The sequence below is a fragment of the Linepithema humile genome, chromosome 1 (assembly GCF_040581485.1).
Source record: "Linepithema humile isolate Giens D197 chromosome 1, Lhum_UNIL_v1.0, whole genome shotgun sequence".
Classification (NCBI taxonomy): domain Eukaryota; kingdom Metazoa; phylum Arthropoda; class Insecta; order Hymenoptera; family Formicidae; genus Linepithema; species Linepithema humile.
The window spans coordinates 11105543-11133409 of NC_090128.1; the positions used below are offsets into that span (position 1 = coordinate 11105543).

A 27867-nucleotide genomic window follows, 5' to 3' on the forward strand; every position below is an offset into this window, starting at 1 on the left:
GAATCACCCATATCTTTGGCCAGTCATGGCTGCTGGCGAGGATCAACAATGTATCCAAGTTTTAAGAACGGAATGACCAAAATATGTTATGACACTGGTATCATAAATATAGATTTGTTCGCATCGCATACGTGACGTGAAACCGTAGATTGGAGCTTATTGGAACATATCGGGGCATGCGACAATCTTATGTACCCGTATTATAGAGTAATGTATGTCGATGATGTATTATATCGATTATATATCGAATGAAGTTATGTCGATAATATATCGAATGACGAAGGAGACTGAGATGTTCGCAATTCAATACGGCAGAATGAAAGAAAAGCTTGATAACAGAAGACAAAAACAAAAATGTTTGTTTAGACATAACAAACTTTTTTTAATGAGGTATGACTTGTCAGACTATGAAAACGAGATAATGTACCTGTTTAAAGGTAGACGTTCACTGAGACAAAGCGAAGAAAAGCATCGTTTCAAAGATGTCCGCACACTGCGAAGAGAAGCGCGGCTTCTTACGACTTTTGTCATCATAATTATCTCGTAAGAAAAGGCTAACGCGATAATAGCCGAAAAGGTCTAAAGGATTACGAAGATTAAATATTTCGACTCTTTGCCTACCTACCGCTCATTGAGGCGAGGCGAAGAGAAACGTCCAGACGAATTTTGCCTGGTTGCTGGTTAGAATTCTCTCGCGTCAATTTTTTGCTTCGCCGATTATATGTAAAGATTCCCTGTGACAAAATTCTCTTCTCTTCGCTTTTCTACATTTCTCTTCGCTTCTTTTTGTTTCGCCTCAGTGGGTGCCTACCTTTAATTAGAATATCTTACCGCTTCATGATATAAGACAGTGCTCGGAATTATCTCAATATTTCAGAGAAAGGAAAGGAAGGGAAGCGCCAACTATCGGCTGAAATACTGAAATAATTCCGAGCACTGATGTAAGATATTCTTATGACGAAATATAGAGGAAGCGATAGAAAGCGCTTTATAACGCGTGAATGAACCAAAGCAGACGAACGACGGTTCTTATTCTATTTTAACTTTTATCTTTAATTGCACATTATTACATTTGACTTGATTCAAAAAGTTTTTAAAGTACTATAATAAAATTTTTTTTTATTCAGCAATGAATCTTGAAATTGTACCTTCGCCATTTAGGTCGCACAATCGGATAAATACCTTATTCTTTTTCTCTTTCTCAAAGGTACCATAAATTTGAAGATTTATAACTCTGAAAATATAAAAGCGTTTCAACGTCAGATAGAATAATATGCAATAAAAAAAGAGGTTTCCATTTTTAAAAAATCGTGATCTTGATTTTATCTTAGTGACATTATTCAAAACCATTGTTTTTTTTTTAAATCAAGCAACTTTTGTTTGAAACATTTTTTTTAGAGTAATGTATTTCTTCCACAATATTTTAATTGGATATTTAAAATAAGTCACTCTGAATAATATTTATTTTATGATCATGATGTATGCACATGTGAGCAGTTTTTTTTATTGCAGAATTATTTTATTGTAAAATAATTTTTTTTTTTTTTAATTTTTAAAATTTGACCTTTTAATTTAAATAAACACATTTCAACAAGACGCAATAACAAGAAACTACGGTAAATATTTATAATTGCATAGTCAGGCTCGATCATCTTGACATTTTACATGTTATCAAGACCTACGAACTTGTTTCTTTTAATATTCAGAACATTTTCACAATGCATTTACATTTACTTACATACAGTAAATTAAATACGCGGAATAGGAACTCCGGACTTTTATATATATATATATATATATATATATATATATATATAAAGTCCGGAGTTCCTATCCCGCCCACGTATTTACTTTACTGTATGTAAGTAAATGTAAATGCATTGTGAAAATGTTCTGAATATTAAAAGAAACAAGTACGTAGGTCTTGATAACATGTGAAATATCAAGATAATCGAGCCTGACTATGCAATTATAAATATTCACCGTAGTTTCTTGTTATTGCGTCTTGTTGAAATGTGTTTATTTAAATTAAAAAGTCAAATTTTCAGAATTAAAAAACAAAAAATTATTTTACAATAAAATAATTCTGCAATAAAAAAAAAAATATTTATATATACTGCCGTCGAAAAGTTTCCGGACATGAGTAAAAGTCGGAAAAATTTTAAGCAAAACACTAATTATTGTAAAAAAGGATCTCGCAAAGGTGCTCCTGAGAGGTAGGACAGACCCTCCGGACTCGACAATCGAGTTTATCCCACAGAAGTTCTATGGGATTAAGATCCGGAGATTGAGGAGGTCACACCATCAGTTTGAGCTCTCCCATTTTCTCTTTACAATACAGATAGTCAGAACATAATTTTATAGTATGTTTGGGATCATTGTCTTGCTGCATGATAAAGCCACGACCAATTAAACGTTTACCGGACGAGATACAATGCCTATTCAGAATTGAGTGATAGCTTTTCTACTTAAGTATTCCCTTGATTCTGGAGATCTTGGGAGATGCGTGGGCGCCCGTATAACTGAAGCATCCTCACACCATCACGGATCCTCCGCCGTGTTTAACTGTAGGAGTTATGCAGTTTGGATACATTTTTTCCGAAAGCGCGCGACGGACATATCGTTTTTCGTTTTTTACCAAAAATTTCGAACTTTGATTCGTCGGTTCATAAAACTCGTTTCCAGTCTTCGATGGTCCAGTCTTTGTAATTTTAAACCCACCTGAAGTCTTTTTGTCCTGTTCCCGCGTCGGAGGAGCGGTTTTTTAGTGGAAATCCTGCCCTAAAGGCCGGTTTTACGCAAACGATCCTTGACAATGGTTACCGATATCTGATGTTCATGATTTTCATTGAACCGCGGATTTCTGGTGCGGTAAGCTTCTTATTCATTTTTTACATCAAAGCTAGGGACTTATCCTCTAATTTGGAAGTGACTCGAGGCCTCCCAGTGCGAGCCCTGTCCTTATTACAGCCGGTTCTTCGGAAACGCGTAATAGCATCGCTTACGGTGGACCGCGGTATTTTCAATTTTTTCGCAATATAACGTACAGGATGTTGCATATACATATTGGGCAGTACGACGGGTTGCACGGCATACTTTGCAGGGATAGGCGCAGTTCAATGGGTAATGACAGCATATATGGTATACGTACCATCATAACTTATTGATCGAATTGATTGCGCGCATTTTTACTAATTTTGAGTTTACAGCGTTTTAATTATGACGGACTTGAATAATCGTTGCGATTATTACTAGAGAAGCTAAAACACATTAAAGATAAAAAATTAAATTTTAGAAAGTTAACACGTTAAAAGAAACAAATATGATACAACAAAATTTCTTTCTTTACCGCTCTATCAAAATTTACAACGCTAACACGCGCGAAAAGTAAAGCGGTAAAGAAAGAAATTTTGTTGTATCATATTTGTATCTTTTAACGTGTTAACTTTCTAAAATTTAATTTTTTATCTTTAATGTGTTTTAGCTTCTCTAGTAATAATCGCAACGATTATTCAAGTCCGTTATAATTAAAACGCTGTAAACTCAAAATTAGTAAAAATGCGCGCGATCAATTCGATCAATAAGTTATGATGCTACGTATATATGCTGTCATTACCCACTGAACCGCGCCTATCCCTGCAAAGTATGCCGCGCAACCCGTCGTACTGCCCAATATATATATGCAACACTCTGTACGCTGCGACCGTCATTATGAAGCGCAGTAACTGCTGCACGTTTTTCTACACTAAGGTTAGATTCTCGACCCATTTTCTTCGAAAAAAAAACGAAAAATAATATGTGATAGTGTTCTTTCAAATATTCAATTTGAACTCAGTAAAATAACAACAGCAGCTAAAATACTTACAAGTACGTCCTGTTATGAATGTGAATAAACGATATTGCAAAGTCGAGTACGAGAATTATACTACTTACAGCGCGGTTTAGTCGAGAAATTTGACGGTGACGCTAGACCGAGTTCGGAGTAACAACAATGGATCACTAATGGCACACGGCAACGGAGCATAGACGGATCCAGCTTCATGTATGTTATGTTTACAATTTGGGTATACCATAAGGTAAAATATTGTTGAAGAGAAACTGGCACAAGAAGCCTTGAGAAGACGCAAGAAGTCTTTAAGATCAGGTGTCGGCATTAATTGGTGATTGATGTATACTTGTATCTCGAAAAATATATTGTTGTGTATATAGTGGTTTTAATAATATAACAAATATACAGCGGAGTTTTTCTAATTTTTATTTTTCTTAGAACATTTCAGAATTTTTGAAATTTTTTTTTCTTCAGAATTGGTAAATTCTGAATTAAAGATATTTTTTAAAGGTAATTTTTTCTCCCTAAAAAGCCTATTGCGAAAAAGTTAGATTAAATTATTTTTACAGAATATTGCACATTATAATAGCATATAATAGCATACTAATTAGCATGGCTGATTAGCATTCTATTTGACATTAAGATGTAATTCGGTGTATGTAATTATATAACGCGAAATTTAACACGCATAAGAAAAAAAAACAGCGCAATGTATTTGCGTTTGTACATCGAATTTTACAAGCGGCAAGATGTTTGAACTAGTGTGATCTTTTGTTGGTATGGAAGCCGCGTAAAATAGACAATAATTGATTTAACTCACGGCAAGACAAGAATTTGGAAGCCGCACAAAATCCGATGACGACCGATCATGATGTAACTTTATAGGAATTTTTGCACAAATGATTTAAAGAGCATAAGTTTTATTTATGACAAATGTATATTTTTCCAAAATTTTGATAAATTACATTTCTGAACTTTACGTTTTATAGATTACATATAATATGACATGTAAAAATATATCTTTTTATCTTTACAGATGTGCGATCTACTAAATAGAAATAATTAACACATTTTAAAGTGCGTGAGAATTTTTATTGACTTTTATGCTTTAAATACATTTTATTATATTCTCGAGCAATGTGCATGAAAGTCTAATTCTTGTCGAGCAAAAATATTCGAGCCGTATAATTGTCTCTATAATCATCGGCAAATGTTACTCATGTTTTTTACATGCAAATCGTTAACAATCCGCTTTATGGAGATAAAAGCGGATGGATTTTAACGCTTCCCGGATTTAGCTACGCGGAAAAAGAAGATCTGTTGTCGATAGTTAAAGCAGACGTACAGCGAGGTATTTTCTGGACGATGCGACGATGCTTGAATGCGACATCGAAGAAACCTTGGATAAAATCTATGAATACAAACGCAGCCCATTCGCGTGCGCGTATCATGACATATTCAGATCTATGCGCACCGCTGTAAAAAGTCGATGACTATAAATGGAGATATCTTAATTTCTAGCGCAATATCATATTTACGACATGTATATATAAACGAGGTAATTCTTTTCCCACGTTCTTCCGCGACGTACATTTCTCTCATTATTCATCATAATTATGATGACAAAGCGCAAGACGTATCATGCTACCTTACACATCACAAAGTAATTAAGATGAAAAATGAATTAAAGAGAATATATTGAAAATTGAAAAGATATTGATTCTACTATTTTTTGTAATGTTTATTTTTTCAGACAAATTTCCGCATTTTGGATAAAAGTTGAACAGTTTTTTTTCTGAAAGGATTGAATTTTTTATCGCCTTGAAGAAGAAATCGTAAAGGTGAGAAATTTTACTTGAAGTTTGACTGGCTAGAAGTTAATAAAACTATGTTAATCGTGGGAAAAGTAGCAGATACAATATTGCTGTATGACAAATCCAGTGCATCCAGATAAGGCGATAACAATGACTATTAAATAAGCTTCCCTTCTTTCCACCTGGGTGATCAGCCTGTTACCTCCCGGATCTGTTTCAGAGATTGCCTCAAGGTAATGCCGCTCGAAAATGGCAAAACATTAATCCTTCTTTCTTTCCTTATTGATAGCAAGCGTCGTTGCAGGCGGTGCCACGTGCACCGACTGCGCGTACGCGAATATAAAGCGATGTAATGCGATAAAAGCCAGCTTGTACTTACGAGTCTTCTCGCCGCGAGGCGAAGACCGCAAGTCATCAGTCGCGCGAGAATCGTTATCGAGAGGCGAGCAGGTGACGTTGATAAGAAATATTATCTACAATTTAGTTCTCTTTGCGTCGGCGAAGATTCATTTGCAATTTCAACTGGCCTCACATCTTGAAAGAAAGCAGGTAAATGCTTGCAAAATTAAATTTCTTTTTTTTTCTTATCTCTTATTTTTATTGTCTTTGATGATTTAAGTATGAATACATATTCGTCTGTTATTTTTTCGTACGGAAAATTAGTTAATTAGAAAATAAATTCCATTACGACAAAAGAAATTATACAATAATAAATACTAATTGACTTAATGCAATTAAAATTTTTTATGACAAGAAAAGAGCCGTGCACGCTATTAATGCTGAAAAAGACGCACCTTTATTCAATAATACACAATAGTAAAGTAACACAATAGTAACACAATAGTAATTTAAACACAATAGTAAAGTATAGACTCGAATAATTTATCAAATAATAATAAATTAAAAGGCAAAAAGAGCCGTTGCTAATTATTCATGCAATATAATTTCATTTAGTGTCAATTAACAGTGATAATAATGAAACCAAGAATCCATAAAATAATATCATGGAAGAGTCAGAGAATGAAATTTCCAAGTTTGATATTGACAAAAATAAATGTAAATTTGCATAAACTCTTGAGATACCTTGGCCGAAATGTTTGTATAAATTTATAATAAAAAAAGGAATTTTTGATTATTTACTAAGAATAATCTAACAATAAGACCGAAACGTTTATATATGTATCAAATAATAATAAATAACAAGAGCCGTTGCTAGTTATTCATGCAATATAATTCCACTTAGTGTACAATGACAAACGTTTCAACCTAAATTAGGCCTTCAGTGTCATACAAAATAAATACATTTCTATTAATAATAAATAATTATATTAATAAATTTCATACAAGAAGAAACTATAAGCGCAGAAATTTCGAGGCGTGGAATGAATTTAGTAAGATTTCCTTGCACCCTTATTCTTAATTAACAGTGATAATAATGAAATCAAGGATCCGTAAAATAATATTATGGAAGAGTCAGAGAAATTTCCAAGTCTGATGTTAACAAAAATAAGTGTAAATTCGTATAAACTCTCGAGATCCATGATTAAGCATTGAAAACTATTTAGTCAAAGGTTAAAATAATATTTAAACTATAAAATATTTTATAAAATTTATTATTTATTATAATAAATTTATTATAATACAAATAATATTAGGTTATTGCTCTTCCTTAATTAAATTAAAAATCGTTTTAATATATAAAGCCAATAGAGCAAGAGCTGGATCGATTTGCTCAAAAATTCCTTTTTTTATTATAAATTATTATAATAAACTTTATTGATTGTCATTACCAACGCTTCTCTAATTATGTATTAAATTTTATATATTTTTTGTATTACACTGAAGATGGCCACGTACCTTGGCCGAAATGTCTGCATAAATTTATAATAAAAAAGGAATTTTTGATTATTTACTAAGGATAATCTAACAGTAAGACCGAAACGTTTATATATGTATCAAATAATAATAAATAACAAGAGTCGTTGCTAGTTATTCATGCAATATAATTCTACTTAGTGTACAATGACAAACGTTTCAACCTAAATTAGGCCTTCAGTGTCATACAAAATAAATACATTTCTATTAATAATAAATAATTATATTAATAAATTTCATACAAGAAGAAACGATAAGCGCAGAAATTTCGAGGCGTGGAATAAATTTAGTAAGATTTCCTTGCACCCTTATTCTTAATTAACAGTAATAATAATGAAATCAAGGATCCGTAAAATAATATCATGGAAGAGTCAGAGAAATTTCCAAGTCTGATGTTAACAAAAATGAGTGTAAATTCGTATAAACTCTCGAGATCCATGATTAAGAATTGAAAACTATTTAGTCAAAGGTTAAAATAATATTTAAACTATAAAATATTTTATAAAATTTATTATTTATTATAATAAATTTATTATAATACAAATAATATTAGGTTATTGGTCTTCCTTAATTAAATTAAAAATCGTTTTAATATATAAAGCCAATAGAGCAAGAGCTGGATCGATTTGCCCAAAAATTCCTTTTTTTATTATAAATTATTATAATAAACTTTATTGATTGTCATTACCAACGCTTCTCTAATTATGTATTAAATTTTATATATTTTTTGTATTACACTGAAGATGGCCACGTACCTTGGCCGAAATGTCTACATAAATTTATAATAAAAAAAGGAATTTTTGAGCAAATCGATCCAGCTCTTGCTCTATTGGCTTTATATATTAAAACGATTTTTAATTTAATTAAGGAAGAGCAATAACCTAATATTATTTGTATTATAATAAATTTATTATAATAAATAATAAATTTTATAAAATATTTTATAATTTAAATATTATTTTAACCTTTGACTAAATAGTTTTCAATTCTTAATCATGGATCTCGAGAGTTTATATGAATTTACACTTATTTTTGTTAACATCAGACTTGGAAATTTCTCTGACTCTTCCATGATATTATTTTACGGATCCTTGATTTCATTATTATCACTGTTAATTAAGAATAAGGGTGCAAGGAAATCTTACTAAATTCATTCCACGCCTCGAAATTTCTGCGCTTATCGTTTCTTCTTGTATGAAATTTATTAATATAATTATTTATTATTAATAGAAATGTATTTATTTTGTATGACACTGAAGGCCTAATTTAGGTTGAAACGTTTGTCATTGTACACTAAGTGGAATTATATTGCATGAATAACTAGCAACGGCTCTTGTTATTTATTATTATTTGATACATATATAAACGTTTCGGTCTTACTGTTAGATTATCCTTAGTAAATATGTATCATTACTATAGTTGGATTCCAAACATTGCGGTCGGAATTTAAAACTAAGATTGTTTCAACAGCGTGGAAACGTTGTGAGAAATTATAAATGTTATTTTCATTTCAAGGGATATTATTCAGTGAAACGTTATAATTGGAATTGGAAATATGATATCATATCTGTTTATTTTTCAATTTCATTTTAAATTTCATTTTAAATTTCATTTATATGTGAGAAACCAGAAATTATTAGAAATTGGCTTTTACAACTGTTATAACAAAGGAAAAAAGAAAAATGTAATTAGAGAAGACAGAGTATAAATTATTTGTCATGGACATATTATTTGTCATGGAAATAATCTGTAGCAAAATTAATATAAGCATTAATTCCAATTAAAAATATTAATAAATACGTGCATATGAACATGTTTGTTTTGCATATAAAAGGTCTTTGTAAATTGTCACAAAACATAATATTTGCAGCTTCTCTTTGAGGTAGATAATTCAAGAATATGTTACACTCATTTTTCATGCTTTGATTATTAATGAGATTTGCAAGTCTGATTCATCAAATTCCAGTCGAACGTATGTGTGTCATCGATTGTATAGAATTTTGTATATTATTTATATTATTTCAGATTAAATATTCATCAAATCGAAAAGAAGTGAGTCTGTTACAGCCAAAGTATGGCGAAGACTATTGAAACCAAGTCGGCAGACAAGAGCATTGGCCGCAGAAACGCCGTTCCCATAATTCACGTGCGAGGAACGCACTACGAGATCGGTTTCGATATCGTAAGAAATATCACACAGTGTTCATCCGATTCGATTTATTTATTTAGATTTAGATTTGCGAATGCTCGATCTCTATTAGCTTTCTATATAGGAGCATTACCTTTCTTCGTAGTTTTTTTTTAGTTCGAGAATCAGATTTTATAATTTTCGAGGATTACAAAGTTTCGAAATAAATTTTCTTACAATAATATATAACACATTACGGACCGGTTGTTCCAACTTCTTGATAGCTTTATCCATCAGTCATTTATTAATAAATATTAGTAATTCTTACTGAGTGGTTGGAATACCAAGTAAAATTATTTCTATCGTTCTTACCAAGAAAAAGTTATTACCGGAAGTTGGAACAACCGACCCTAAAAAAGATTATATTTATCGATCGAAACATTTGGGGAAATAATACATGGAAATAGAAATAACTGCGGAAACATCATGGCACGTGGCCCTAAAGCCCATATTTTTACATACTATAATTGAAATATTTACATTTTCATTTGGTTTTAATATATATGCAATAAAATAATGGAATTTCAAATATTGCGAGATATCAGTTTATTTGTAAATTTTATTTTTATGTGAGAAACCAGAAATTTATTTATTATTAGATTCGAGACTGGCTTTTACAACTGTTGTGACAACCGCGCATTAATTCAACGTAATAATAATAAGCGACATTTTCATTTGCAAGATAAATAGGTCAAGTATATACTGTTTTCTTCGACTTATCTTTAATTTTTAAAAAGTGAAAAAAAGATACAATCAAACATCCACCTGTCAGCTATTGACTTAATTTATAGCGACATTTGCGTTCTTATCGATCGTAAGTAGCGCAAATGACACATGTAAGTCGCCGTCGTCAATGAAGCTTGCAATTTCTCGTGTTCAATCTAGAGGAATGGATTCTGATATACATGATTTCAAAATACGTATAGGTAATCGTATTAGCACAAGTTCAGATAGGGCACACGATGAATAAAGTGACAGCAAGAAAAGGAGAGCGATCGTTGTTGTGACATTCACTTTGATTAAATTCCTGCCGCTCACGCAATATTCGAGGGCCGATTATATTCGTTCTAATTCTGCACTGTCAGCATCTAGCTCGACCACAAATTGCGGTTGTAAAATAACACTTTATTTAAGGGTTCCGAGAATGAAAATAGACGAAATTGTTCTATTAATTAGGCCAGATGTTTTCTTTACTTATTTTTTGTTATATTAATTATATCTTTTATATTAATTTTAAATTAGAATGTTAATTCTTGATAAATAAGTCATTAATCTAGAGTTCTTTTTAGGGAATCACAAATAAAATTTTATAAAATGGAAACGCTGGAAAAATCCAACGATATAAATTAATAAATCCTTTAGTAATAAAAGTTTATTTTGATCTCAGTTTATAATTAAATTTTACCTTCTTTCTAAATGCAAAAAATATGTCAATCAAACTGGGATAAAAGTTGTCAATGTCAGCAAAATGACAAACTCGATCGCGTTATTATAATTGGAGCTTTCTTTTTTGATACTTTTTACTTTTACTTTTCACAGGGTCGCACTTTTGCTAAGATGATCCAGGATTTCGTGAACATTTATTCACCGCTGAATGAAATTTATTTACCGCTATTTACAACCGAAGAGGGCAGAAAAGTTTATGAAGAAACCTTAGATACAGTTAAAAAACATTTCCCGCAGTATGTAAGAGAAATCAAAGGAACGGCGGATGGTGCTAATGTACCGTTTTATAAGGTAAGTTTTTTTATGAGATTTTTTATAAGGTTATTTATAATGTTTCTTATAAGGTTTCTTATAAATATCAAATTGAAAATAAAATAAAATTGAAAATAAAATTGAAAATAAAATTGAATTAAAAATTGAAGGTTGTGTTAAAATTATAATTATTTAATTAATCAATAACAAGATATTAAACATTAGCAATTGTACAATCAATTTTTAACAATTAAAAATTCATCAATTGTAAAAAGAAATATAACACAGAGTAGTTACACAATTAAACTTGAATTTCGAAGATTAAACATGAAGATAAGATAAAATTAATTTAGTTTCTTTTTAATGTGTGCAAACACATCTCTGTTTACTTAAATCATATTAAAAATATTCAAGTATGAAGAAGGAACATTGATAAATATGAATAAAGTGCGGAAAAATAAAAATTCTTATTCCTGAGAAATAATTAGAAAACTTCTCATTTTTATTAATAATAAAAAAATTTCGGAATTAAACAAAAATATAACGATTGTTGCAGTTGTTTTTGATGCATCTGGACGATATTGTTCCAAACGTCACCGGAGAATTACAAGAAAACGCACTGCCAGTCGGTTGTTCGACTATCATATGCAACCAACCGGGACACGTAAGAATCAAAATAGATTATAGTTTATTTAGTTTATCTTAGTAATCTCAGGAATCTACCATTAATGAGCGTCTGGGACATTCTGTATAACGAGCAGTTTTGAATCGCAATATCTTAGATATTGCCGGGAATTTTTTTCTCTACAAGTATTTTCCGAATATAAATTGTTATCTTATATAAGACGTCAAACAAAACATGTTACGTCATCATGATGTTGTTTTATCTTGATAATATTCGAATTAATTATTACATATTGTTTTACGTTATCTGATGTCTGCGGAAAGAGAAAACCCAAGTCTTATTGTATCTTGCGTCATTTATTCTTACGTGATTTATGTTATTTTGTTATTACGCGTTTCGTAAGATTGATTTTTGTACTCTTTTCATTATAATGGATTATTTACTATTGATGGTTTCATCCTATTCTGACACGCAATTAACGAAATACGTAGGAGATCTTGGGTCACAACGAGGACGCTCTTGGTCAAATATTGAATCACTGGTACCTCGTGAGCGCTCACGTGATCGAAGCGGGCCACAGAGAGGAGAAATTCACTTCGCTAAGCTACGCCGGTTTCCTACCGGGTTACACGATGGGCTATAACCAACACGGCCTCGTTTACAGTATTAATACTATCAGCGCTGCTGTTTTACGATCCGGCAAAATTCGTGAGTTTCTTTTTTTCGTAGAATTTCAATCAAGAGAACGAAATACAATACCAATCTTTGAGATTTTCTGAGATCTAACAATAAGATATAAAATATAAAACTTAACATCTATCCAATAACTTTCCTATTAATAATATATTAATAATATAAATCTTATTCATAGCAGTTATATGCCAACAGTTAAAATTCTACTGAAAGAGTGATGGCAAAAAGACCTGTTTTTTAGCCCATTTTTTGGACCTCGAATTTCAAACTTTTTTTTATGCCAAATAGTACTGTATGATGGAACATTAATCCCAGAGAAATTTTAAGATGAGCATAAGCGCGGTTCTGGAGATATAAAGGATTGAAAGTGATGATTTCTCATAATCCATGAAAGTACACGAAACTCTTTAAGTATCCATACCAAGGGATAAAATATATATAACGAAGTGAAACATATCATTTCTTATGGATTTTTATGCCGGATTGAAATATGACCTTAGTTTTCGTCTAGCATGAAAATTCCCCGAAATAGATGGAGTTGAAGTAACACGTGACACCGCCTTTCACGGATCGAGATGCTTTTCTGCTGAGAGTCCCCTCTTAAGATGATTTTTGACTGATTACTAAATTCGTAACAGTTTTTACATATTTTACTCTGTAATGGAATGTGATTCAATTCTTCTAATTTCCGTTTCTTTGGATTATTTTTCCGCAAATTATTAACCATTATCAACGAATTTGATGTGTCTTCGATAGAAAAAAACTTATCATTTTTCGATCTTTTTTGGTCATTACAGCCTAAACATTTAGTGAAAGGCATTGTCTTATTGAAGAATCAACGATCGTCAAGATATGAAAAAATATACCTGAAGAGACAAGAGAATGTAGAAAAAATTAAGATGAAACAAGAGAAAAGTAGCGAAAAACCATAGATATATATAAAAATAGACCGAGCACTTATATGACACAAGTTAAAGTATCGTACAAACAAAAAAATGGAAAACAAACAAGCAAGAATAGAATAGAATACATTAGAATAGTATGTAGATAGATTCTTGGAATCTATCTACATACTTCATGTGATAGTACAGTATTTCAACTGCGAAAGAACTTATCAATGCGTCATGTAGCGAGACTCTATCTTTTAGGGTGCTTTATAAAGCACGCCTCCCTTCCTCTCCTCCATAAATGAAATAGCGGTGAATAGTAGATCGTTCATTCTCTAAACAATGAATCCATTTGATAAAATATATCCTCAATATTACATGAACTTCAGCCACGTATTTTTCCTTATGCGATATACCCTGACTGGAAATCATCATTTTCACCCTCTTGTATTTCCGGAATCGTGTCTACGCTTATCTTGAAATTTTACTGAGATTAATGTTTTATTTAATAGTACTATTTGTCATGAAAAAAAGTTCGAAATTCGAGGTCTAAAAAATGGGCTAAATTTGCCATCACTCTTTATTACAAATTAAAAAACTCGAAGAGTATAATTTTATTGTTTTATCTCCTAATCGAGATCTTCCCTTTAAGCGCGATACTTCTTGACGCGGGCACTGCTGGGCGTGGAAAACTTCGTACAAGCCCAGCAAACACTAAGAAATGAGGGTTGCGGCGCAGCGGAGGGTTTTTCAGTAAACATGACGTTTCTCGCGCAGGAGGGTGACCGAATGTTTCACAATGCTGAAGTGGGTCCGGCCGAGCCAGACGCCGCCCGGTCGCAACTCAATATTTTGACCGTCAGCCCGGGTGAAAATACATCGCATTGCAACAAGTATATACCTACGTTGCATTATTCCGATGATATGCATATGCATAAATCAAGCATTGCGCTCACAGAATGAAATACTTCGCTTTCTCATTTCTATAAAAATTTTTTTTTTTGCCCACCCTTATCTCTTTTAATCGTCGTTTTATCGATATTTGCTCAATAGTAAAAATGCAAAATACTTAAATAATCCAATAATGCAAATTGCGATTGTACGCCTTTTTCTATTTTGCACATTGTATTTTGTCTTCATATTACGCAACGCTTCTATGATTCCAGATACTTGCGACTGAAGGTGGCAGAAGTAAAGGGAATGATTATAACGAGCAGTATCAGGAGAATGCAAGCGATCTGCAAGCATCCACCGGTTAAAAGTCGCCAGAATGTAATTGATATACTCAGCGATCAGACGGATGATGAATTTAGAGTCTATCAAGAGATCAATAGCAACGATCGTATTAAGACGATCGCCACAGGTACGTTTTGAAAGCCTAAGAGAAATTTTTTAAATTAAAATTGAATCATTAAGCATCGGATAATCAAATGATTTAATAATTTCGTGGCTCTTTTATTATCCAATAATTTAAAAAAATAAACTAAAGCTACAAAAGCCAGAGCCAGCTAAATCTTGCTCAATTTTTATTTTACAAATGTGTTGTTTATATTTAAAGTTTATAAATTATTACAAACAAGCTGCAGAGCCAGAGCTAATTAAATATGCTCAGTTTATTACTTTTTATCACATTAAATAAATAGACGTTTCGACCATTCGAAACGCGTTGTTTAATGTGATAAAAAGTAATAAACTGAGCATGTTTAACTATCTCTGGCTCTGCAGCTTATTGCAGCTTTGTAATAATTTATTTTGAATAATTCGAGCCGAAAAATTGTAATATTTAAATTATTTAAAGTTTATATTTAAAGAAATATAATAGAATGGCATCATGAGCCGTCGCAGGATGTTAGTGCTAAATTTTTAATTTTTTCATAAAGAATTTTTAATAAATTAGTCTACAAGAGACAGTTAGATTGTACACCGATCTCAGACCGAGATACCCAATGTGTACGAAATTATAAGTATATTGTTCTCATATATCGAGAAACTTTATCTTACATATAGGAATTATTGGAGAGAAAGGAAGAGATAAAAAATATCAGGCGCGAGTGGCTAAGCCGGAAATTGAATCCGGGAATTGAATCCGGGTCTTCCGCTTGCCGGGCGAATGTTCTGACCACTAAACTACTCAGACTCCACGCTTCTAACATTTATCTCTCATAGATTAGGAAATCAACAATTCTGTAGGACATAAACGCGTCATATTGCCGGCGTGATTTAAACACATATAATGTAAAGGCCCTATAAATTCAAGAAATATAATAGAATGGCATCATGAGCCGTCGCAGGATGTTAGCGCTAAATTTTTAATTTTTTTATAAAGAATTTTTAACAAATTAGTCTACAAGAGACAGTTAGATTGTAAACCAATCTCAGATCGATATACCTAATGTGTACAAAATTATAAGTATATTGTTCTCATGTATCGAAAAACTTTAACTTATATATAGGAATTATTGGAAAGAAAGGAAGAAAGAAAAAATATCAGGGCACGTGTGGCTAAGCCGGGAATAATATAATATATTCCTGGCTTAGCCACACGCGCCCTGATATTTTTTCTTTCTTCCTTTCTTTCCAATAATTCCTATATATAAGTTAAAGTTTTTCGATATATGAGAACAATATACTTATAATTTCGTACACAGTAGGTATATCGATCTGAGATTGGTTTACAATCTAACTGTCTCTTGTAGACTAATTTATTAAAAATTCTTTATAAAAAAATTAAAAATTTAGCGCTAACATCCTGCGACGGCTCATGATGCCATTCTATTATATTTCTTGAATTTATAGGGCCTTTACATTATATGTGTTTATATTTAAAGTTGTTTATATCTCTCAATTCATTCCATCAATGTAGTTGATTAGAATATAGTTTTACATCTACCACGCTCATAATTTACATCAAAATGTCCTTTGTCCTACTTTTCATCGAATTCGGTTACATGCGCTTTTTTGATGTGAGAATACACGCTATTCTTTTTCATTACAATATCCTTTGTGCAGTTAGTTAAAAATATCTCTCAATGCATTCCATTAATGTAGTTGATTAGAATATAATTTTACATTTATCACGCTTATTTACATCAAAATGTCCTTTGTCCTATTTTTCATCAAATTCGATTACGTACGCTTTTTTTATGTGAGGACCCACGCTATTCCCTTCTATTAAAATATCCTTTGTGCAGTTAGTTAAAAATATCCCTCAATTCATTGCATTAATTTAGTTGATTAGGATATAATTTTACATCTACAACGCTTATAATTTACATTAAAATATCCTTTGTTCTATTTTTTATCGAATTCGGTTACATACGCTTTTTTGATGTGAGAATCCACGCTATTTATTCCCTTCTATTAAAATATCCTTTGTGCAGTTAGTTAAAAATATCCCTCAATTCATTGCATTAATTTAGTTGATTAGGATATAATTTTACATCTACAACGCTTATAATTTACATTAAAATATCCTTTGTTCTATTTTTTATCGAATTCGGTTACATACGCTTTTTTGATGTGAGAATCCACGCTATTTATTCCCTTCTATTAAAATATCCTTTGTCTAGTCAGTTAAAAATATTTCTATATACATTACATTAATTTAGTTGATTATATGCAATTTTACATCTACAACGCTTATGATTTAAATTAAAATATCCTTTGTTCTATATTTCATCGAATTCGGTTACATACGCTTTTTTTATTTGAGAATCCACGGTATTGATTCTCTTTCATTAAAATATTCTTTGCCCTGTCAGTTGCAAATATTTCTCAATTCATTCCATCAATTTAGTTAATTAAAATATAATTTTATATCGAAATAAGTCGTAGATATAAAATTGTATCCTAATCAATTACGTTGGTGGAATAAATTGAGAGATATTTTAACTAACTGGACAAAGAATATTTTAATGAAAAAGAATAAATAGCGTGGATCGTCACATGAAAAAAGCATATGTAATTGAATTTAATGAGAATCGGGACAAAGGATATTTTAATTTAAATCATAAGCGTCGTAGATGTAAAATTGTATTCGAATCAACTAAATAATGCAATGCATTGAGAGATATGTTTAACTAACTGAACAAAGAATGTTTCAATGGAAAGGAATGACGTGGGAAAGAAATAGATTGCATTAAAAAAGCGTATGTGACCGAGTTCGATGAAAAACGGGATTACTGCGAAATTGTTTTAAATATACAGATACAGACTATATACAGATGCGTCATAATTAGACATATTTGAAGAAATTGAACATGAGCACACTGAAAATGTTCACAACCTGAATGGCCGAAACGTTTTTGATGTCGTAAACAACACGTTTGTAAAATAAAAATTAAGCCAGGCTTACTGGCCCTGGCTTTTGTAGCTTTAGGTATCTCTTTCAATCAGTGCTCGGGATTAATTCAGCTTTTCAGTCGATTCGAGTTTGACGCCACCTTTTTCCACCTTATCGCACGCGCCGCAGCTTTTAAGACCAACCTCTGGCCTCAACGACTGCGGCGCGCGCGATAAGCTAGAAAAAGAAAGCGTCAATCTCGAGAATCGACTGAAAAGCTGAATTAATCCCAAACACTGCTTTAAATTAAGCATATAATACGTGCAAATTAGACTAAAAAAGGGGTGAATAAGAGAAGTAATTTATAAAGTTCTCATAATTGAGGTACGGATTCAGAAGGGTGAAAATCCAAATAATTCCCACCTGACCGGTGAATGAAACATCCCTTTTTTTGCGTAAAACCACCCCAAAGTAAAAACTTTGTGCTAGTTTTCTTCATTTTTCTTTCAAACCGTTGTTCTGACGAAAAAATTAATAGAAACAGTTCGAAATTGAGGATAGTTTGGAGCGCGCAGCCTAAAACCAGTCTACTAACGCGGTTTTTTTCGCAAACGTACATTTTGTAATTTTTAATTTTGTATGTTTCTTTTCTTATCAGACGTCGAATACCATTGTTTACCTTTGGGACAGCTGCTCGAGGCATTCTTATTTAAACATAAGTGAAAGGGGCAGATAAGAAAGGTCTGAAATATTTTCGTGAAACATTTAACCGTGAAATACTGCGCAGAGTAGTATACTTAAGGAAAATGAAAGGAAAATAAAAGAAAAGAAAAAGAAGAATCAATTATTACCGTTGTTTCCACAATTTTCATACGCTCAGTTTTTTCAGAGCTAAAAGCTCCGCAAGACGCTTTATGCAACACATGTACGTGGTTCTTCGGTGTATGCGTATGATGCTCGAAATGGCATCACTGGCTGCAAATAAATCATATTGTTCACGCGTTTCACAGCTTCGCCCCATTCATCATTTTTATTCGCGCATCTCTGTAAAATTCTGTCTTTGATAGAACTTCGTACATTAGTTTATGAATGTTTTTCTTTTTTTCCACTAAAATATTAAATTTTTCTGCATAAAACAAAGTTATTTTTAAAACCAAATTGTTCAAGAGATCTTAACTTTCTTTATCTTCTTCGCTGCTTTCCGTTCCTTTCTCCAAAAAATTACATATATTTTTCCTTTTGATATATTCGCGCCTGCATATTTTATGGACGGTTATAGCCGTAATATTTTGGAGCTACTCATATTTTTTGTCTTTTCAAGCTTTATTAATGGCTATTAAATTCGCCACATCTTTTTCTACACGTACAGCACTGTACGTTGCACTGTCTTTAAGCATCTTTTCGTAAATGAAGCAATCACCTGTGGCCTGCATATCTATAAAAACACCTTCACAGCATTTTCGTCTATTGAAAAAAAAACAGTTTTTCTTAGATTTTTTTTTTCTATTTCTTTTTTTTATTTTTCTTAAATGTATTGCTCTGCGCAATCGTATTTTATGACTTAATATTTCACGGAAATAGGCGAAACAAATAAATAAGACCCTTCTTACCTATCTACCTTTATTTACGTTTATTTACGTTTTATTTACGTTTTATTAAGGAAGCTGCCTCGAGCAGGTGTTCCAAAGGTCAACTCTAAAGGTATTCGACGTCTGAAAAAAATAGCCAATAGAAATAAGCAAATTTTAAAATTACGAAATGCACGTTTGCAAAAAAGAACCGCATTAGACTGATTTTTGGCTGCGCGCTGCTCCAAATTACCTTCAACTTCGAACGTCATTTGCAAGAATGGGGAAAAATTACAAAGACAAACGTTTCTGCCTATATTAGGCCTTCCCCATTGTCGTTACAAGTAAAATTCATAATAATAAACGGTATCAAGTGTCGAAGCGTTAAATAAACAAATAAGATGAAAGACAAAAGATATTCTTCATGACAAATAATTTCCATGTAGAAAGATTGATAATGGCACTACAACAATATTACCCGTATTAAATAATAACGAAACTGTATATTTAATAAAGAACATGAAAAAGTCAGAGACCAGCATTATCCATCAATATTTCTTCAAAGTTCATAGAAAAATTATTTAACTTTTCGGCTTTTCAAATAATTTCTCCACGAACTTTGAAAGCATATTGATGGATAATGCTGGTCTCTGACTTTTCCATGTTCTTTATTGGACATACAGTTTCGTTATTATTTACTGGTAATATTGTTCCTATTATCAATCTTTCTATATGGAAATTATTTTTGAAGAATACCTTGCGTATTTCGTCTTATATGTTTGCTAGACGCTTCGACACTTGATACCGTTTATTATTATAAATTTTACTTGTAACGACACTGAGAAAGGCCTAATATAAGCAGAAACGTTTGTCTTTGTAATTTTTATAATATAATTTAATTTTTGCACGAACACCTAGCAACGGCTCTTTTTGCCTTTTTCTCCCAAGATTATTTGTTAATTTATTGGAGCTTTAATATTATTAATTTAAAAAAAACTAGCACAATTTTTCCACTGAAGGTAATTTTTCGCGAAAAAGGGGATGTTTTATCTACCGACTAAGTGAGAACTCTTCGGATTTTTATTCCTGACCCTACTAAAGATCCGTACTTCAATAAAAAAACTTTATAAATTATTTCTTCCAAGTATCCTGATTTACGGGATCTAACAAGCTTGATGGGCATTCACTAACAAATATTTATTAGAAACAGGAAGCACTGTAGAATAAATAGCACAAGAAATATCCCGTCAGACTTATGTAAGATTATTTTTCTATCGTATAGAGATCGTGTTATATAAAGAAAATCCAAGCGCGATTCCATATGATTATGTTTGGTTCTGTTGTACATCAGAATTTACTTTATAAAATCACAAAGACCTGAATATCTTGAATGTAAATAAATTCTGCATCTTGCGCGTGAGAACAGATTGCAGAAGGTTTCCGGGACTATTCGCTAAGTATTTGAAAGTTTATTAACTGCAGGTATCTTCGACTGTATCGAGCGAACATGGTCTATTTACACGGACAGACCGCAGTGTAACGAGCCAATACTGGTGATTCCCATGAAACTCCGAGACTCCACGGCGCCACAATGCACCACGAAGAAATAATTCTCATCGCTTTTTATCTCGATCCAATTTCCATCGCCATCAGAGGTCTAATCTCGTTTCTTTATAACATAATGCTTTGATTAACTTAAACAGGAGAGTCTAATTCACTTTCGAGACGTAGTCTCACGTAGTCAGGCAAGTGTGAAGTAGTAGGAAGATAGCGCGAGGAAAAATGAATAAAAAATAAAATCAGAAAAAAATGTAACGAATATAACTTCAATAATATAAAAACTAGTGCTTAATATTTGCACATTAAGAAAGAAAAATTGCTTGCAAACTTAAAACAAGTCTTTAATTCACTTTCGAGACGTGGTCTCGTGTAGTCAAGCAAGTGTGAGGTAGTAGGAAGATAATGTGAGAGGAAAAATGAATAAAAAATAAAATCAGAAAAAAATGTAACGAATATAATTTCGATAATAATATAAAAACTAATGTCTAAATATTTGTACATTAAAAAAGAAAAATTGCTTGTAAATTTAAATAATAATCAATATTGCGAATGTAGGCAGAGGAAATAAAAGCGCTCACCGCTTGTACTATTTAACTGTAACCTTTAATTTCTTGATATTTTTTTGTAATGTGAGTACATTGTTGTGATGATTTTTCCTTTTTAATATTAATAATTGTTTTGGGAACCGGTCGAATAGATAGCTATTTAAATATTTTAATTTAGCTAATATCGCTGGAAAGGCGCGAAACAACGGTCATAGTAAACCGCTGTTGTAATTGTGTACAACATCTCCAGCGATATTAATCGAATTATGATATTGAAATAAGTATTTAAATATGAAGTGCGAATTTGAGGTTACAATTTATCAAGGTATGCATTCAAATCTGGGAGACCCTCCTTCAATCCCTTCCTCTTACGCGTATCCTACAACACAAAATTTCTTTCATTAGTGTTTTAATCTAATTATACAACTGCGATAAATTGCATTGTTTCATAAATTTGTGAATCACAATCTAAGAATTTATTCCTACAAAAAGATGTACGTTTCCCTATTCAGGTAAACCAGAATAGTCTACTGGAACACCGAAACTAAAAAACGCTTTTTTCTTCCACGAGATTAAAAATGACGACGCAGTGAAATTGTCGCCGCCATCAGTTATGCACGTGGTGAGACCAAAAGAGAATGAAATACGTATATATACCTGCACGACTTGGTAAGGTCGAGAGCTGGTCTCCATCGGATCACCCGGCAGGATCTGCCAGTGATCGAACACGCACTGTGGGAAAGCCTGACCGCCGGTGTTGGAACGCAAATCAGCGGTAAAGCCGAAAGATTCGTTTACGGGAAGGTAAGCCTTAACTACGAACATGGGAGTACCCGCCACCTGTTGTTCCTCGAATACGTGACCTCTCCTACGGTTCAACACGCCGTAAATTCCACCGACTGCTACCTCCGGGCACTATAAACAGATCATTCGAAATTAATTATCGATGACTCATGAAAATCGACGATATGATCATTTGTCATTGTAACAGCATGATTCGTGCAAAATCGACGTGAATTATTATCGAAATGGCATGATGATTTACCTGAATTTCACACAAGTAAACGGGTTCCATTAAACGGGGTGAGGCAGTGAGAAGACAGGCATAAAGGCAACGTCTTGTAGTAGGGATAATTTGACCACCACCTCTGTGGATTGCGTCGGCGTGTAACGTCACGTCGTGAATGTTGAAACGTACACCTCTCAAATTCTCCTCCGAAAGAACACCCTGACAAAGACACAACAGTTACGGTCGATAAACGCGCGTTAAAACATCGTCCTTTGTCGACGGGTTTTCACCTCTTTCGTGGCCCATTGGAATCCAGCTACCACGGAGTCCTTGATTTCGTTAAGGTACTGTACTCCTTTGGTGCAGTCAACCAGTATATTGGGTCCGCTGCCGTCGGGTCCGAAGCACCAGATTTTCCTAGCTTCCGTCACGTCGTAATCGTATTTCTCGTTCAAGTAACGCGCGCGCACCTTGAAGTCATCTCGTGGATTAACTTCGCCCTGTGGACATTTATTTTCAACTCAAAGCGTCGTTTCGATGGTTAAATATCGAGCTGTTGCGCTAACATTTACAATGAACATTATTTTATCGTTTTCATTAAGAATTTATCTTTTCAATTTCAATATAACGCTGTGGTAAATAGGTTTCTGGAAAAAAAAAATCAACTTACACTGTCAATATCTTCAGCGAGTCCATCGGGCATCGGGCAAGCCATCATGAACAGACGATTGTGTTTGTTCGGAGATTTCGACAGACACATCTGATTCGACTGTTCAGAGATTGTTTCTCTGTATGACACAACAGGATCAGATTTCTTGATCGGGATGCACGCGTGATCCTCTTCCAGATCCTTTAAGCAAATTTCAAGATGTAATTCTCCAGCACCGGCGATAATGTGCTCGCCGGATTCTTCAATGATGCACTGCACCATAGGATCGGATTTCGCCAAACGTTTGAGTCCTGTTCAATTCAAAGTGACCATTACACATACGAATGAAACAGTCAAAGATAAATACTGAACAATGATTCGTTTCAGATGGAAAAATTTTAATCACAATCGGTCATAGCCCAATGCTAGTATCATCATGCAAGCTGAAGTAAGAAACTCGATTACATGTTGAAATGCTATTGATTATGTAAAAGGTTTATATACCTTCAACCAATTTCGGCAAATCGGCAGGATTTTTCGGTTCGACCGCGACACGCACGACGGGCGACACAGAGAATTTCATAACTTTCATGTTATGCGCATCTTTAAATGTCGTGATCGTACCGGTCTTCACCAAAAATTGATCGACACCGACAAGACCGCAAATATTGCCTGTAAATTATCAAATAAATCATTAGCTACATGCGGATATATAACTAATAAATAATCCTAATTTTTAATTAAATCAGCTGGCCGTTCTATTGTCAATCATCGATATCAGAACAGGTCTGTAGAACAATCATCATGCAAGCATATGTAAAATACACAAATAAAAATCGGATATTTCAGACCCTGATACTAACCAGATGGTACATCTTCGATTGCTTCAACATAACGACCCATCATGAGAATAGTACGTTGGATTGCCTTCTCATATAAATCTTCTTTTTTGCCCGGTTGGAAATTGGGCCCCATTATGCGAGCTTTCATGCCGGTGCACACCTTGCCCGAAAATACTCGGCCGAAAGCATAAAATCGTCCTTTGTCTGATGTGGGTACCATTTTGGAAACGTACATCATGAGAGGTCCATTCGGGTCGCAATTCTGTAAAAGATTCGATTTAATCAATAAACGCGAACGTGCTGACATCATTATTCACACAATTTTCTTTAAATTTGTAAATCAGTATTTCAATGTTCATTCATTGTTGTTTCAGTACAGGTCTGTGAAATAAATCATCATGTGTGCTTCAAAAATGCTTGATAGAAACCAGCACATATCACAAACCTTGATTCCAATGGCAGCTTCATCGTCGAGAGGTCCCTCGTACAGCATTTCCATCCGGTATTTTTGAGCGGTTACAGGAGACGGCAAGTGAATGGCAATCATTTGAAGTAAAGCCTCTCCGGCGGGTAACCATGTTCTCATAACAACCTGGAAAAATCGTACAACGCGATTTAAATGCGTGTTTCAAAATAAATAAAACGACGCGCGCTTATCGAATATTTCTCAGATGCTAATACTCCCTCACTATAAAAATCAGAAGAGGTGTCAGAAGTAAGCAATAAAAATCATCACTATATACATATTTATGTTAAATAAATGTGTACAAAAATTGTCTGAAGCTCACCTTTAACAAGGCTTTTCCATCCTTGTCTTTATCTTCGGGCTTCAGTACAATGCCCAATTTTTGCAGAAGATTGTCTGCTTCCTCCTTCTTATAATTCATAATACTATCAAATACCTGTAAACAAATAAAAAGTATAATTTTCAATAATTTATAATTATAAGTAATTTAACACAGCACTGACAACTACGAGAACTTACCTTATAAATTGGATCTAAGACGTACATGCAGAAAGATCGTTTGTTATCTGTCTCCTTTTGTTTGCTCCATTTCTTGGTTTTAGGGTTAAAGAAAGACTCGCCCCACAGTCTGTTCATAAGCTTGACCACGTCGATCTTAAACTTCTCGGCATACATTTCGGAGAACTGTTTTAAGGTGAAAGCCCAGCCGTGGAGACCGGAACCAAAACCTACGGAGCCCTTGCTGGGGTCTACCTGTTTTAAAAACACGCATATAATGTTTAGAAGTTCTACATATAATAATTGTCTTTACGAGATTTTTTTTATTCCAGGATTTATTCTACTTACTCTAACTTCACCCATGGGACCGTCATCGTCAGAATATGTCGCAATAATGACGTTAACGTTTTCAACAATACGCTGGAAAGTCTGATAAAGATCCTCACTATCGAGCTGAAGTTCCAACAGTGCGCGATCCATTTTGTTCATGAATAAAACAGGCTTGATACGCTCAGCGATCGCCTGACGCAGTACAGTTTCAGTTTGTACGCACACACCTAAAAAGAGATGAGTAAATAATTATTTCCTTCAAGAAATTGTTTCGTAAAAAAAATTGTACTGTTGAATTATAATTTCCGTTTCTTAAATATCGCGATAAAAGTTGTTTATGACTCGATTTAAAATTATGAATAATTTGGAATAATACGCTAACACTATAAATAATGGGCATAAATTTGTAGCACTCGTGCTGTAGCATATTAGTAACGGACATAAAGATAGAGGTCCACTAACAGCGTTAGGACACATTTGCATCTTTACTCTTCTTCCATTGCACTGTCAACACTATCAATGTATATCGGTCAGTTTACGCAAACCAAGCGACATACTGCAGAGTAACCCTTGTGTGCTGGAAGAGCAATCCGTTTGACACCAAAGAAACTAATATATGAGCGAACGCTAAAAAAATCACGACACATACCGGATACACAATCAACGACAACGAGAGCTCCATCGGTAACACGGAGGGCAGCTGTGACCTCGCTTGAAAAATCTACATGTCCAGGTGAATCGATAAGATTAATTAAAAAGCCCTTCTCCTCCTTGTCACGTTGATCGGGATTTGTGATAAAGACTAAATCTTTCTCTTCAAGTTCAAAGAACATGGAAATTGCACTAAAAAAAAAAGCAATGAGTGATATTAACGCGTGACAATAATGAATGTAAAATTCAGAAATCGATTGTTGATGTTGTATCATGAGACTTACGTAGATTTGATGGTGATACAACGCTCCTGCTCATCTTTGCGCGTATCAGTAAAACGGGTCTCGCCAGCTTTTGCGCCGGCGATAATGCCAGCCTTGGAAACAAGGGAGTCGGTCAGTGTCGATTTTCCATGATCTACGTGCGCGATGACGGACATGTTTCTGATGTTCTTTTTCTTGTCCATCATGGCACGGATCTCGTCTACCGTAAAGTTCACCTGTAACATGATTTCACAATGAAAACTATTCTCTATACAAACAGATGATATTCTGTTAAATAAAATAAAATTTTATTTTTAACAAAAATTTATTAAAATTTATGAAACGCATGAATACAACACATAAATAAACATCTCAACACATTATCAAATGAGTAATACAAGATATATGCGATTGCACACGTAGTTGCAACATATTGCAACATCGGAAAAAATTAATGAAAAAAATAGAAAAAACAATTAAGTTGCAGATTGCACCAAAACTTTTTTTCACAATACAAAAGATATAAAAAAATCACGTATATATATATATATATACATATATATTTTCTTTTAGTCTTTATGCAACGGTAAAGTAAAAAATCTGTACAAAATTGTAATAATGACCATATTGAAACGTTTTTCTCAATCATCCGATAAAACATTCATCGCCCAGAATAGTCTCGGATTGATACTCGGAAAAATTATCGCATTCCACGGGCGTCGGTACATCTACAGCGTCTCATCTTTCAATATTTGCGAGACATCCGATACATTTAAGATTCTTCTCACGACATTGATAATTTTTTTTTTGCAGGTTTTCCCGGGTCAAGAAAACGTTATCGTCGCGTCGACGGAAGAATCAAGAGAAAACAACGTTGGAACCGGAGCACGTTGGCATCGCGTGCTATAGGCGCGTAAGCGAAGCGCACCATGACACGTTGCGAGCGCATACGGCCGCAGCATATTTCCGTCCGGAACACGTTGCAGACGTGACGCCACGATGGACGGACGGATGGAAATTTATGAGCTCGCGTGTTTCATCCCCCCCCTCGCGATTCAGCGTATCGGAAACAAATCCCGGATTTTACGCGGCCGCTAAAATTCCACGCGGTATAAATTGCGCAATCCGAAGTAATCGCACGCTAGGCGCCTCGTCGTGAGGAAATGCTCGTGCATTTCGGGGATTCGCGCTAACTTCCGTTTGCGCGCAGGACAGCGTGCTCGCCGCGAGGGCGAAAAATATTCACGACTGTACGTGCGCGGGGACGCGCGGCTACGTTCGGCGACGTCCGCATCGCGACGCGGCTACGTACCATCTTGGATGTTGTCCAATTGTCGACAGCCTGATCCGAAATATACGTGCACCTACGATGGCGTACTCCCTCGAAAAGAACAGGCTGTCCGCTACGAACGCGAACGCTGCCTCTTATGCGTGAAGAGAGCGCCGCGGTGCGGCAGCATGTACTCGCGTCTCCACCTCTCCGCCGCGGCCGGCCAATGCGACCGCGCCATGCGCTGCACGTCACGGCACGATGTATACTTTCAACACTCAAGACTTCAGTTTACAATTCTGCATTCATATTTAAGGTATAAGCG

At 33.7% G+C, this 27867-nt stretch overlaps 2 protein-coding genes and 1 long non-coding RNA gene across 4 annotated transcripts; 2 read left to right on the forward strand and 1 right to left on the reverse strand.

Annotated features, from left to right (window-relative positions):
* The first annotated feature begins 2517 nt into the window (after nucleotides 1-2517).
* Nucleotides 2518-6049, forward strand: LOC136999265 (uncharacterized). Of its 2 annotated transcripts, XR_010889615.1 has the most exons (5): nucleotides 2518-3867; nucleotides 3936-4042; nucleotides 4866-5387; nucleotides 5583-5670; nucleotides 5740-6049. It is a non-coding gene; the product is annotated as an uncharacterized lncRNA (long non-coding RNA). The 2 variants fall into 2 exon arrangements; XR_010889614.1 differs by having other exon boundaries at nucleotides 5583-6049.
* Nucleotides 6050-6053: 4 nt separating this feature from the next.
* Nucleotides 6054-21613, forward strand: t (C45 family peptidase tan). The gene is made up of 8 exons (XM_012378099.2): nucleotides 6054-6192; nucleotides 9544-9700; nucleotides 11246-11443; nucleotides 11961-12068; nucleotides 12521-12737; nucleotides 14262-14502; nucleotides 14776-14972; nucleotides 20942-21613. Exons 2-8 carry the CDS (start codon nucleotides 9593-9595, stop codon nucleotides 21067-21069), a joined length of 1197 nt encoding a protein of 398 aa, XP_012233522.1. The 5' UTR covers nucleotides 6054-6192; nucleotides 9544-9592; the 3' UTR covers nucleotides 21070-21613.
* eEF2 (eukaryotic translation elongation factor 2) lies at nucleotides 21601-27742 on the reverse strand. Its single transcript, XM_012378091.2, has 14 exons — nucleotides 27585-27742; nucleotides 26294-26508; nucleotides 26008-26201; nucleotides 25377-25585; nucleotides 25050-25283; nucleotides 24853-24966; nucleotides 24510-24656; nucleotides 24086-24326; nucleotides 23727-23894; nucleotides 23244-23533; nucleotides 22864-23073; nucleotides 22610-22792; nucleotides 22222-22479; nucleotides 21601-21943 (listed from the first exon to the last, which is right to left on the reverse strand). Exons 1-14 carry the CDS (start codon nucleotides 27585-27587, stop codon nucleotides 21875-21877), a joined length of 2535 nt encoding a protein of 844 aa, XP_012233514.1. The 5' UTR covers nucleotides 27588-27742; the 3' UTR covers nucleotides 21601-21874.
* Between the last annotated feature and the right edge of the window lie 125 nt (nucleotides 27743-27867).